General features: G+C 52.3%; 1 protein-coding gene across 4 annotated transcripts in view; it reads left to right on the top strand.

Moving 5' to 3' along the window:
- Positions 1 to 14,185, top strand: part of IGDCC4 (immunoglobulin superfamily DCC subclass member 4) — a 38,218-nt gene that overhangs the window by 13,422 nt on the left and 10,611 nt on the right. For all 4 annotated transcript variants that reach the window (XM_082647920.1, XM_082647922.1, XM_082647921.1 and 1 more), the window contains exons 4-12: positions 3,625 to 3,761; positions 5,109 to 5,249; positions 8,487 to 8,642; positions 9,378 to 9,791; positions 10,303 to 10,467; positions 11,015 to 11,152; positions 12,015 to 12,185; positions 13,117 to 13,356; positions 13,488 to 13,589. In XM_082647920.1, the coding sequence (XP_082504046.1) occupies positions 3,625 to 3,761; positions 5,109 to 5,249; positions 8,487 to 8,642; positions 9,378 to 9,791; positions 10,303 to 10,467; positions 11,015 to 11,152; positions 12,015 to 12,185; positions 13,117 to 13,356; positions 13,488 to 13,589 (1,664 nt within the window). The remainder of the gene's footprint in view (positions 1 to 3,624; positions 3,762 to 5,108; positions 5,250 to 8,486; positions 8,643 to 9,377; positions 9,792 to 10,302; positions 10,468 to 11,014; positions 11,153 to 12,014; positions 12,186 to 13,116; positions 13,357 to 13,487; positions 13,590 to 14,185) is intronic.

The following is a 14,185-nucleotide window of genomic DNA, read 5'->3' as shown; positions in this document are numbered from 1 at the left end:
TTCAAATCAACTCTCTCTTTTGTAACTTTAACACATACTAAAAAGGAACAGTATCTCACTGCAGTAAAATGGAAAACCAGCAGCACTGACCTTAAATAGAAGGTAGCCATAAAAATGAATATATAACCACTGGAATAAAAACCTGTGTCTAGATCCACTTGAAATCATTTTGTTATCACCATTCACTCACACTTTAAAACCATGGCACTAATGGATTTAATTGCTGCAGTCTCCCTAGTCCAGTCCTCTGCCCTACCCATCTCCTAGGGTCCATCGTGTCTGTCAGCCTCATGTGACCCTCGGCTAGTGTCCCTTTTCCCTGGGTGGATCTCTGAACGGCTCAGGGTGGAGGCTCCTTGGCCCTCAGGAAATTCAGAGCAGCTGTCATTTCTCCTCTGTTCTTGAATCTCTGGGTCCAAGTGGCCTTTTGTGGGTACGGGCAGCAGGCTGAGGCTCAGGCTTGGAAAGAGAATGGTCCCTTCCTTTTAGCTAGAGGTTGCTTTTCATTCTATAAGTAGCTATTTTGTTTTATTTGAATTCATTTTAAAATGATAAAACATACTAACTTAAAGGGAAAAAAGTCACCTACAGACTGAGCACAGATAGCTGTTACCATTATCTAATGAGAGCTTATGACACATTAACAGGGTCGGGGTTGTGAAGTAGGCAGGAATTATGAAATCCATTTTTCAGATGAGAAACCTGAGGCCTGGACATGTGATGTCACTTGCTAAAAATCACATATGTTGGAATCAGTTCTCTCCTCTATGCCACAGCTGCTTTTATATTAGAGCCAGGAGTTACAAAACAAAGTGTACAAGGGCACATGCTTTTTTCCATTTAAATTTTTTTAAGTTTTATATTTCCAAACTAATAAATGTTCACTGTAACCAAGAAATTTAAAAACGCAACACAAAAGAGCCCCACAGTAACCCCAGTCCCAGAGAAAACCTCCACGAATGACGTGAGCTTTACCACCCTTGACTTTTTCCACGCACATCCTAGCATATCATTTATCTATTTTCCAAAAATAGAATTGCTTCATAAACACTGATTTGTGAATTCTTTCCCCCCACTAACCAATATGTCTTGGACATTCTTCCAAGGACAGAGCTTTTTAAAACACATTTTAACAAAGCAGAAGAAATTTTAAATGAAAGTGGTTCCATTTCACTTGTGTTGGCTCTAGCAACAGCACCACACCCGCATTCATTCATTCAACACACGTAATTAAGGCAATGTCAAAGGAGGTATTAGCTCTTGGATACCTGGAGCACAATTTCCCTGGAAAGAGTGAGAAACTTTGGGGTTAGGAAGTGTGGGCAGCTCCTGGCGTGAATCCTGCTGACAACAGCTATGGAGACTGAGGAAGGAGGAAGGGTCTTAGAGGCAGAGAATATTAGGTGGAGGAGCCGTGGATGGGGATGGGGGCCTTGTTTCTGAGATGGGTCCTGCTTGTCCTTCCCCACTTGTCATTTCCCATCAAATTTTCCATGGCAGCAGGCTGGGTCCTGGCCAGGATTTTCTCTCCAACCACCCTGCCCCTTCTGGTCCCCTCTCCCAGCACTGATGTGGGCAGTTCTTGGAACTGAGGGTAAGACTCTGGGGCAGAGATGGGTTTGCCTGTGGGCTGAGGGAAGGAGTGATGCAGGTTTATGTTTTTTCTCTAAGTCTTTGGGCCACAGCAGATTTCTAGGCTCATGGTCAGAATTCTCTCCCAACACCCTTGAGCTAGTTCTTTTCTCCTGTGTTTAGATTTTTCTCATACCCTGCTTTCCCCACGAGCCAAGGGGTCTTCACCAAGTGCACAGCTGCCCCATTCCCTCCCTGACCTTGGCCCAGCCTACATCCACAGGCCACTTGCTCTAGTGAGAAATTAGAACTCTCACCCTCGAGCTGACCCTGCAGGGATCACAGCTAGAGGATTCAGGAAGACCCACTCCCTCCCTGCTTGGGCCAGAACCCATTCTGCTTCCCACCACCCTGGCTCCCATGGGCACTTCCCTGCCTGGGATTGCACTGTCTCTCAAGCAAGGTCTCTGGGCCCTTCTAGCCCAAACTGCTTTCCAACCCTCACCAAAAGGGCAGAGAACACCACTCTCATCCATCCTGCCCCTCCTCAGTAGTGTACGTGTTGACTGGGACTTGCTGGAGACCACGTCCCTTCCACTGGCATTCTCGGCCATCTAGTGGCTGCTGAGACAAGCAAGTGAGAAGAACGTGGGATTTGGCACCAGAAGCCCTAGGTTCCAGTTTTAACTCTGCTCGAGCTGTGAGACCCTGGGAAAATACCCTACTCCCTCCAAGACTTAGTTTTGTCACCATTAAAATGAAGGCTGTGATCCCCTCTACCCCTTGGGCTTGTTTCGAGTTTCAGATGAGATAGTGTGAATAGAAGGGATTTTATCAGGGAGACAGGAGGTAATACAGGCAGGGGGTAAACAAATTCAAACTATACAGAAGGTTATTTAATGAAAATTAAATCTCCCACTGACAGGTCCCAGGATCCCAGGTCCCCTCCCCAGAGATAGCCACTATTACCAGGGACATTCAGTGCAAAAGCATATAAGTGTACGCGTCACACACACACTGTTCTGTACCATACATATTTTGGAGATGGTCTTATAGCAGTACACATTGAACTGTCTCCTTTTAACAGCTGCCTAGCATTCCATTGTGTGAATGTACCCAGACCGATTTAGCTAGTTCCCACCCTACAGATGGACATTTGGACTGTTGCCAGTCTTTTGCTATTACAGACAGGGCTGGAGTGAATATCGTTAGACATACGTTTTTGTGTACATGTACGAGAATATCTGTGGGATAAAGTCCTTGAAGTGATGTTGCTGGTTCAAAAGGCACATGCAGGTTTGATCGTAAGATATCACCAGCTTGCCCTTGAAGGAGGGTGTATTGATTTGGCATGACCACCAACAAGACAGGACTGCCTTCCCCCATTCCCTCATCCACAAAGGGTGTTATTAAACCTTTTGATTGGACAAGCTATGTGGCCCCCCCCCAAAAAGAAGAAAAAACAAAAAGAAAATTAAGAAAACAAAAAATCTTTTGACCTTTGGGACTTCCCTGGTGGCGCAGTGGTTAAGAATGCGCCTGCCAATGCAGGGGACACGGGTTCGAGCCCTGGTCCGGGAAGATCCCACATGCTGCGGAACAACTGAACCCGTGCGCCAAAACTACTAAACCTGTGCTCTAGAGCCCGCGAACCACAACTACTGAGCCTGCGTGCTACAACTACTGAAGCCCACATGCCTAGAGCCTGTGCTCCGCAACAAGAGAAGCCACTGCAATGAGAAGCCTGTGCACCGCAATGAAGAGTAGCCCCCGCTCACCGCAACTAGAGAAAGCCCAGGCACAGCAACGAAGACCCATCGCAGCCAATAAATTAATTAATTAAAAAAAACACTTTTGACCTTTGCTAATCTGATAGGTGAAAATGGTATCTTGTAGTTTTAATTTGCATTTCTTTTATTATGAGTGAACCTTGAAAGTGAACTGCTCTAGGTATTTCAGGCCAGAGGGGAAGGTGGGTCCAGGACTGTTTGGGCGTGCTACCCTCCCTGAGGAGCTGCTGCGCACCTCACAGGTGCCCTCTCTCTTCCAAAGGCTCATCACCCTTCCCAATGGGGTCCTCCAGATCCTGGACGTTCAGAAAGGTGATGCAGGCTCCTACCGTTGCGTGGCCACCAACTCAGCAAACCAGCGCTTCAGCCAGGAGGCCCTCCTCCGCGTGGCCCACAGAGGTAAGGGGGCTGCCTGGGTGCGGAAACCTGGGGGTTTCTGGAGTCGGCCATTTTGGAGCTGGGCGGGGCCTCAAGAAGTCCAAGGCCTGCCTTCGAATAAGTAATTGGCAAGGCGATAAAGCCCAGAGAAGGCAGTGCCCCCCAGCAAGTCAGAGATAGAACTGGGGCAGGAACCCAAGACTCCCAGTTTAGGGCTCTCTTCCTGCGAGGCTCTGTGTTCTCTTGAGTTGGGTGGAGCGTCCAGGGGTGGGGAGGTGAGGTGTCCGTGGAGGAGTGTCCGTGCCCTGAAGCCCTGGTCCCCGGCCCTCTGTGTGCCCTGAAGGGGATTCACCCTGCTGCTGCTTGCTGTGCATCTAGCTCCTGATGGTCTGGGGCTCGTGTTCTCTCCATTTCTCTGAAAATCTCCCGTCCCAGGGTGATGCAGTAGGAAGGACACAGGCTTTGGGGTCAGAACGACCTGGTTTGAATCCTGCCTTCTCTGCTCACCATCTGCGTGACCCTGGGTTCCTTATCAAATGTCCAGTTCAGGGAGGTGGTGAGAATCGCTGAGATAAGATTGGGAAGTGCCTGCTGCCTAGCAGGTGCTCAGTAGATCTCACTCCGGGCCTCCCACAAGGGCCTCTCCCTTGCCTCCCTTTGCCATGGCATCTTCCCTCGACCCGCGCCCCTCCGTTCTTCTCTTCCCATCCCCCTCCTCATCCCCTACACCTCCACTCCTACCCTGCTTCCTAGGGCTTAGCTGAGGCGCTGAGTCTGGTTCGCGCTCCCTCCCGTGCCCGGGGTCTCTGCCTCCACCTGCTGGACAAACCGGGTATCACCATGTTGACCCAGGGACCCAGGGTCACACTTGAGAACTTGGCAGAGAATTAGTGCTCAGGGGGCTGCCAAGCTGGCGGAAACTCGAACCCATCCCCTGCCTTTCCCACGTGGGAATCGAGGCCCTCTGGAGAACGGACTTGCCAGAACTAGAAACTATAACTGTTGACTCCAAGTCCAGACTCCAAGTCTACTTTTTTTTTTTCTTTTGTTTTAAACTGGGGTATAGTTGTTTCCAAGTCTACTCTTGACTCTGCTGGTTCTCTGCCCAGAGGGTGGCTTCAATCTGACAGGGGAGAATGGGGGTGGTGTGTCGGAGGTCAGGTTATTCCTCTCCTGGCTCCCAGAGAAAGAGCTCTGAGTTCCAGTCCCAGCTCTGCTGAACTACGCAGCTGCTTTCCCATCTGTCAGATGGAACCCTGGCTGCTCCCTGCCCCACCTGCCTCACCAGGTGACTGTAAGCATCAGGTGAGGTGCTGCATGTGAAGATGCCTGATGGTAAAGCTGCCTGCTGGCCTGCCCTCTCTCCAGGGTCCCTGGCATCCATCGGGGGGCAGGACGTGGTCATTGTGGCAGCCCCGGAGAACACCACCGTGGTGTCTGGCCAGAGTGTGGTGATGGAGTGTGTGGCCTCTGCTGACCCCACGCCTTTCGTGTCCTGGGTCCGACAGGGTAAGTGGAGGGAGGGGACGTGAGGGCATGGGAGAGGAAGGGTGTGGCATCTCACACATCCCCAAGTCAAGGAGCTATAAGGGTGACCATGCAATGGTCACCGACCTTTGGTATGGTAGGAACTAACTCCTGTCCCAGGGCTGAGTGTGGGTAGGGAGCCTGGACAAAATTAATCATCAATCCGTGTAGCAAGTTTCCTTTACGAAGCGCACTAAGTCTGCCACTCACAAAATCACTCTTGAGACCTTACTTGGCGGGTGGGGCACTGGGCTCGGTTTTCCACACTATGTTTCCAGTCCTCACAACAGTGAATGTGTGAGAGCTGGAAAGGGGCCAGCGAGTCAGGTGGAACTTGGACCCTCTGCTGGTCTGTTTAACTACACAGCACCTCCTGGTCCACCCAGTGTGCTGCCGCCTTCGTGTGCCTGGCTTCATGCTGGGCACAGTGAATAAAAAAGGGGGGGGGCCTGCCCTCTGAACTCACAGTCTGTTTAAGGGAGATAAGCACACATCCGTGACAAGACGCTTGACAGTATCAGGCAGCAAGTGATGAGTGCCAGGTGGGAATGCGTTACAGGAGATGCTATCGATGCTATCAGGGTAATGAGGGTGCCGGCCAAACGTCACCTTGCAGTCTACTGAGCATGCAACCTACTCTCCTGCTGGAGCCCTTGGAGGAGGGTAGGGGCCAGGGCTATTATTCCCAGAGGGCAGATGAGGAACCTGAGGCTCAGAGAGGAAGGTAGAAAGCCAGGACCCAAACTTTAGAGCCTGTTCTCTTTCTGGTACACCACCCCTTACAGCCCTGTATGGAAGAAAAGCAAGGATTATTTTTGTTTCCATTTGAGATAAGTGACTTGTGCCAAGTTGATGGCAGAAGTAAGTCTTAAACCCAGCTCTTTTTTTTTTTTTTAATTTATTTATTTGGCTGCGCCGGTCTTAGTTGCGGCACACGGCATCTTTGTTGCGGCATACAGAATCTTTTAGTTGTGGCATGTGGGATCTAGTTCCCCGATCAGGGATCGAACCCGGGCCCTCTGCATTGGGAGCTCAGAATCTTACCCACTGGACCACCAGAAAGTCCCAAACCCAGCTCTTTTTACCCTTTTTCCCCTGGTTCAGTATACGACTCCACACTGCCTTCTTTTTGTAAGTTTGTATCTCACATTCAAGACTATGTCGTGATGAATACATAGAGTTTAAAGAAAAATAATAACCCAAATGACTACATACCCCCACCGAGCTGATGAGAAAGAACAGTGCTGGTATCTGTGCCTCCCTGACCTGTCCGGCCTCCTTGGACTTGTGACACTTGCCTAGTTAGGGGGATCCTGGGGCCAGCAGGACCCTCGTACTATTATTGCAGTAAGCCTGTTGTGTCACCCAGAAGTTCTATTATCAGTGTTTCTCAAATCCTGACCAGGCATCAAGATGACCCAGGGAGCTTCTTTTTTTTTTTAGTTTTTAATTTTTAAAAAAATTTTTATTGGAGTATAGTTGATTTGCAATGTTGTGTTAGTTTCAAGTGTACAGCAAAGTAAATCAGTTATACATAGACATATAGCCACTCTTTTTTAGGTTCTTTTCCCATATAAGTCATTACAGAGTATTAGGTAGAGTTCCCTGTGCTATACAATAGGTCCTTATTAGTTGTCTATTTTATATATAGTAGTGTGTACTATATGTCAGTCCCAATCCCAGGGAGCGTCTTAAAACTGCGGACTCCCTCCATGTATGCCTGGAGAGTCATGACCCAGGATTTTTAATGCTTAACAAGTGTCTGAGGTCCTTCTACAGAAAGTGTGGTCTTTGGACCTTCCTCCTGGCCATAGTTAGAAATGCAGAATCTGGGGTGCCCTAGGCCTCTGCATCTTAACAAGGTCTCCTGAGATTCTGTGATTTGTGTACACAGTAAGGATTTGAGCATTGCTGTCCCAGAGGGTCCTGACACCTGTGGCTCTGGGATCTCACTTGGAGAAACTCTGCTAATAGCACTCCTGGACAGAGACTGGGAAGAGAGAAGCTGGAAATGGACTTCATTCCTGCCCCTGGGCACTGTTCCTTTTCTAGGAACTTACTCAACTAAGTCTAGGAACTTACTCAACTAAGTCAGAGGGGCATTGCTTTTTTGTTTTGTTTTGTTTTCTTCTGATGGCAAAAGTTGTACGTATTCATTGTAGAAAACTAGGGAAAAGGAGAAACAGAAAACATCCCACCACTCGGAGATTAAAATTGTTAACATATGAGCATATTTTCTTCCAGATTTTTTCTATGCACATGTACATTTTCCCCCAAAATTGAAAGCGTGCTTACTTACAATTCCAAGTCCTATTTTCATTCAACAGTATATCATAAACATCTCCCCATCTTTAAAACTTTTTCAAAAATAATTTTAATAACTATGATAGTCCATCATTTGAATGTCACCGTAATTTAAGTTGCTAGTTCCTGCTATTGAATTTTTAAGTCCTTCCCAGTTGTCCACTATTACAGTTAACACTGCAGTGATCAGCCCCGTTCACAGCTCCCCATCACAGAGTGCCCACAAGTGGAATCCTGGCTTCAAGGTCAAGGTGGAGCCCCTGTTAGCCCTATCAGCATTTACGCTTTCTCATACTATTTTTAAAAACTTTCCCAATTTGATGGGTGAAAATGAACATCTGTGTTTTGATGTGCATGTCTTTGATTTTGTGAAGTTGAACACTTTTTTGTTTATTGGCCATTTGCATTTCTTCCCTGGATTTTCTGTTCAGGTCCATAAGGGAAGGGCTTTTAAAATGGTTTTCACTTCACATCAAGATAAAAGTCTGCACAGATTCAGATCTTTGGTTCTGGTCCAGACCTTTCCAGCCGTATGTTCATCATAGCACTGGGCTAAGACCATATGGGAGGAGTGTCCTTCTTGAGAGAAATGAATTTAATAATAATGGTAATGGTAATAACTGACCGGTGTACTGAGCACTTCTTATGTGCCTGCATTGTGCCGGCCAGTCCCACAGACTTTATTCGTTACGCTCTCAGAGCAGCCCTTCCAGCGAGGGACCATCTCCCCATTTTACAGACAGAGACACTAAGGGCTCAGAGGAAGTCATCGGTCTAGCAAGTGGAGGAACTGAGATCCCAGCCAGCGACTGTTGTGTTCTCTTAACCCGGGTGTAGAGGGTCTCCCGAGGTCCGGAGAGTGGATGGAGGGGCAGCCCTCAGCTCCCCCCTCCAGCGCTCTCCCTCCTCCCGCAGATGGGAAGCCCATCTCCACCGATGTCATCGTCCTGGGCCGCACCAACTTACTAATCACCAGCGCGCAGCCCCGGCACTCCGGCGTCTACGTCTGCCGAGCTAACAAGCCCCGCACGCGCGACTTCGCAACCGCAGCCGCAGAGCTCCGCGTGCTGGGTGAGGAGGGGAGGAGGGTGAGGGAGGGCGAAAGACCGCGGAGTAGGTGTGAGGGAGACCGGACTGGGGCGGGTTAGCTAGGGCGGGGCCGGGAGGAGAGGGGAGGGGGGTAAAGGGGCGAGTGGGTGTGTCAGAGGGACTGAGGGGCGGTGCTGGAGGATGAAAAAGGGATAGGGCGGGGGGTGGGGCATTGGAGGGGACAGACTAGGTAATTAGAGGAGAGGAAGTGGTGGAAAGAGATTGGAGGATGGAGTGGGGGCAGAGGGGAGGGGTGGTCTGGGTGGGACCCAGGTAATGTGGGGAGGGGTGGGACTGAGGTTACTCGGGGGAGATGGAGTGGTCTGGGAGGAGAAAACTAGGGGTAGGGTTGCTCAGGCCTGGCTGAGGGGTAAATCTGATAGGTAAGGGATACTGGGAGGTAGGGGAGAAGGAAATGGTAAGTGCGGGAGCAGGGTTTGATCCAGGAGGAACCAGGGTATTTAGGGGAGGCCGAGGAGGCCTGGGGACAACTCGGAGAGAGAAAGAGAATGGTCAGTGTGGGGCTGGGGTAAAAGGCGGAAGAGAGCTAGAGCTGCACTGCCGAGGGTATTTTGGGGGGACGGGTGAGTCAGGAAGCGGTTAGAATGAGTGGAGAGGATGCGGGAGTCCGTCGGGGTGTCCGTCGGGTATTGGGGGCGGGAGCCAGTGCCCCTGGTGGCCGGAGCGCGCGGTCAGCGTCCCCCTCCCCTCCCCCAGCCGCCCCTGTCATCTCGCAGGCGCCGGAGGCGCTGTCACGGACGCGGGCGAGCACCGCGCGCTTCGTGTGCCGCGCGTCCGGGGAGCCGCGGCCCACGCTGCGCTGGCTGCACGACGGAGAGCCGCTGCGGCCCAACGGGCGCGTCAAGGTGCAGGGCGGCGGCGGCAGCCTGGTCATCACGCAGATCGGCCTGCAGGACGCCGGCTACTACCAGTGCGTGGCCGAGAATGGCGCGGGCACGGCGTGCGCCGCCGCGCCTCTGGCAGTAGTGGTGCGCGAGGGGCTGCCCAGCGCTCCCACGCGGGTCACCGCCACGCCGCTGAGCAGCTCCGCCGTTCTGGTGGCCTGGGAGCGGCCCGAGCTGCACAGCGAGCAGATCATCGGCTTCTCCCTCCACTACCAGAAGGCACGGGGTAAGTCTCCCCGGGGCTAAGAGGCCCCAGCAAAGACCTACTCGGGGGCTCTGGGGGGCGGGGAGGGGCGCAGCACAGGCTGGATGATTGAAGGGTTGCCTTTGGGGATAGGATAGAACGGGATGGGGTGGGAACCCACAGGAGAGACCTGTGTAGAAATGGGTTAGTACATTTCTCCCTCAGCCACAGTTTGTTATAAGAGAGGAGGGAGAGGATGCTTCTCCTCCCAGGGAAAGTGGCTTGGCATTCCTGGAGCCAGCTTGTTAATTGCAGCAGGAGTCACTTCAGTTAGAGGCTAGAAGGGACTTCCTGACCAGTGGAGGAATTAATACAGTGGGACTAGAAGTCAGGGGAGTTTATACTCTCCCACTGAGATTATCTGGAATGATTTAGCTGTAAAGAGGCTATTCTAGGGACTGGGACAATATAAAGGATCCCTAGACAGCTTCCAGCTGGCGAGCCCTCGGGGGTTGCCCTGTGACAGACTGTCCTCTAACCCTAACCCACTCAGGCATGGACAATGTGGAATACCAGTTTGCAGTGAACAATGACACCACTGAGCTACAGGTTCGGGACCTGGAACCCAACACAGACTATGAGTTCTACGTGGTGGCCTACTCGCAGCTGGGGGCCAGCCGCACCTCCACCCCAGCACTGGTCCACACACTGGATGATGGTAGGACCTCTGCACCTGCAGTGGGCACCTTGGGGCCCAGAGAATTCCCTGGGGATGGTAGCTCAGCTTCACTTTACTAGTGTTCGCCAAGGCACTTTTACCTGCCTTATGCCATATTTTGTGCCCTGTAAGGGAGTGGGCGAGGGTTCTTCTCCTTAATTTACAGTTGGGAAAACTGAGGCCCAGAAAATTAGTGACTTGCCCAAGGTCAGTAGTACAGCTGGGACTTGAGCCCTGGTCTCATGATTGCCTGTATCAGATGGCCCTTCTCCCCGACACCCACGTACCATCCAGTCAGACAGGAGCCAGTGACGATCCATCGGATGTAGATGATTGTGCCCCCAACCTTATTCTGGCTTCAGGGTGGGAAGGATGTCCCCTCATCTCCAGCTTGGGGCTCCCCTGAGAGGCTCCCTTTCCTCCCTCAGATCCTGGTCCTGGGCCTACTTCTGACTTGCTGTGTGACCTGGGCAAGTCTCTGACCGCTCCTGGGCCTCACCTTCCACGTCGGTGGAGCAGAGCTCACGTAGATGTTCTTCTGTCTCAGTCCCCAGTGCAGCGCCCCAGCTCTCCCTGTCCAGCCCCAACCCCTCGGACGTCAGGGTGGTGTGGCTGCCCCTGCCCCCCAGCCTGAGCAATGGGCAGGTGGTGAAGTACAAGATAGAGTACGGTTTGGGAAAGGAAGGTGAGTGGGGGCAGGACACGGGCTCCACCTGGCTGGGAATCATTGGTGTAAAGGGTTGATCAGAGTGGCTGGGGACCTGAGCAGAGCTGTGGAGTAGGGCAAGGTGAACCTGGAAAGGGGGAAGGTGGGCTGGGGGTTGGGAGGGCAGGAGAGAAAGGGAAGGCGAAGAGGGCTAGCTCAAGACAGGGGGAGGCCTGGGGTCTAGCCCCACCTCCTCTACGGCTGCAGTGCGTAATCCTGTTGAGTCCCTGCCTCAGTGTCTTTGTGAAATGAGGCAGGTAACCTAGGTAATCCCTGGGGTCCCTTCCAGCTCAAAAAGCAGATGAGGGATAGGGAGGTGGAGGGTGTGCTTGTGGGATTGAGAGAAATGAGGCATGGGGGCGTGTGTGTTAGGACAGATGTCAGGAATCTAGGGGAGGAGGTGTGAAAGGGATGGAGAGATTGGAGAAGGCAAGTGGCTGGGGGCCAGGATGAGGGTGGGGAGGGAGGGAAGGGTGAGGAGGGGGGCTTGGGTTGTTGGCAGGGCTCCGGAAGGTAGGTGGTGCTTGATGGCCTTCACAGCCAGTGCCTCATGCCAGCACCCTGGTGTGTGTGGGAGGGGTTGGTTACTGACAGCTCCTGGGGCGGTGGGGAGTGTGTGCCATGATTCTTCCCACTCTGAGCCGAGGCTGATGGCTGTGTCAGCCAGAGTTGGAGGCCCAGGAGTCAGCCCTGGAGCATGGAGTCCGTCCGGGCACTGAGGGTTTTAGGCTCCGATGGGCCCTGAGGAACCAGGACCTGAGGTGGAAAAGTCGGTGTAGGGGAGTTTAGGAGTCCTGGTCCTTAGGCGGCCACCCAGAGCCAGTCTCTTCTGTCCCAGCAGATCAGATTTTCTCCATCGAGGTGCCAGGGAATGAGACACAGTTTACACTGAACTCGCTTCAGCCCAACAAGGTGTATCGAGTGCGGATTTCGGCCGGCACAGGGACCGGCTACGGGGCCCCCTCCCAGTGGATGCAGCACAGGACGCCCAGTGTGCACAACCAGAGCCACGGTACGGGGTCAGAGGGGACAGTTGGGGTGATGCGTGTGCCTATGTATGTATGTGTATGTTTGCCCTTGGAACCCAGACCCAGCCGCCTCCTCCATCAGAGACGTTCCATGGCTCCCCCTGCTCGATGGGCAAGGGAGGATGGGCGGAAGAGGTGAAGGGCTAGCTTTTGCAGACACCCCTGAGCTCCTGTTTCCTTTCCATCTGCTGTGTGACTTTGGACAGACCATTCACAACTCTAAGACTTCATTTACTGCCAGGTGTGGCATGAGGATTAATTAATGTAAACAAAATGTTTAGTACATAATTAGAACTTGTTAAATAGTAGCTGCTTCCATGATTATGATCGTGGGTTTGGCGGAGAGGCCCAATAGTAGAGTGGTTAAATGCACTCAAAATCTGGCGCACATACTATCTGTGTGACCTTGAGCAAGTTACTTTTACGAGCCTCAGTCTGCTTATCTGTAAAACAGGGATAATAGTGCTTTTGTTATTTTATAGGGTTGTGAGAACAGCATCAGACACATAGTGAGCTGCCCCACTCTCAGGCTTCCAAGTAGGGCTCCCTACTTCCAATGGCTCCATCCCTCCTTCCCGGGTTTAGCAATCCCTGGGATCCCCTACCTGCCGGTACTCATGCATTCATTCCTTCAGAAGAATTCTAGAGCCCTGCTCCAAGCGAGGTGCTGTCAGCCCTGCCCCAGAGGTGCTCCTTGCTGACCTCTTTGCAAATGCCCGGGAGACATCCCTGCATTCCCAGCACTTGTGGAAGAGTGAGGTGTGTTCTAGACCGAGCCTGGGCCTGGCCCTTAGGCCGGTGGCTGAATGGTGATGCACTGGGAGAAGGCTGGCAAGGCTGTCACTCAATGCTGTCTTCCTGCTTTTTGCTTCCTCGTGTCTCTTCCCCCCTCCCTTCCTGCGCCTCTGCCCGCAGTCCCTTTTGCCCCTGCAGAGCTGAAGGTACGGGCAAGGATGGAGTCCCTGGTCGTATCATGGCAGCCACCCCCTCACCCCGCTCAGATCTCTGGCTACAAACTGTACTGGCGAGAGGTGGGGACAGATGAGGAGGAGGCAGATGGCGAGGGCCCTCCAGGGGGCCGTGGAGACCAGGCTTGGGATGTGGGTCCTGTCCGGCTCAAGAAGAAAGTGAAGCAGTATGAGCTGACCCAGCTAGGTGAGGAGGGCCAGGTGGGGAGGGATGAGATGGACATGGCTCCAGTGGGAGACTGAACAAGCGGGGTCAGTGGCTGGAGATGACCCCAGAGGTTCCTCTAGCCAGTGAGTGACCCCCATGACCTTCCCCAGTCCCTGGCCAGCTGTACGAGGTGAAGCTCGTGGCATTCAACAAACACGAGGATGGCTATGCGGCAGTGTGGAAGGGCAAGACGGAAAAGGCTCCCACCCCAGGTGAGGGGGCTGGGGAAGCGGGGGAGGAGGTCTCAGTCAACAGGATGGCCTCCTTTCCCTTTCCTCTGGGCCGGCTCTGGTGGTCAGGTTGTCTGGAAGCTTTAGCTACCCACAAACCCATTCTATGAGGCTCTTCTAGGCTACAGAGAGAAGCCCCAGCTTGTGCACTGTCTTGTAGGTCTGCTCACCGTGTTTTCATTATCCATGAACAGTGCTAATATGGAAGGTTTGGACAGAGAAAAACCCCATGGTTCATCAGTGACTTCTGACTCCAAGTTTGACCTTTAAACAATTTTTAAAATACATCCACCTACATTGCACCGTCTATCAGATTATTCCTCTGCTCTAGGGAGGGAGGGTATCCCTTTGTGGCCCACCAGGAAACTGAGGCTCAGGATCTTAGTTGGGGCTGCTGCAACAAAACATTATAAACTGGGTGGCTTGAACAACCAGTTCTGGAGGCCGGGAAGTCCAAGATCGAGACCCCAGAAGAGCCAGTGTCTGGTGAAGACCTGCTTCCTGGTTCGTAGACCATAGGCCATCTTCTCGCTGTGTCCTCACGTGGCAGAAAGAGGGTTGGAGAGTTCCCTGGGGTC

Source organism: Grampus griseus (genome assembly GCF_964374135.1).
Source record: "Grampus griseus genome assembly, chromosome: 2".
In the NCBI taxonomy this organism is placed as follows: Eukaryota; Metazoa; Chordata; class Mammalia; order Artiodactyla; family Delphinidae; genus Grampus; species Grampus griseus.
The sequence above is the reverse complement of the archived record's forward strand: the minus strand, read 5'-3'. Positions and strand labels throughout refer to the sequence as shown.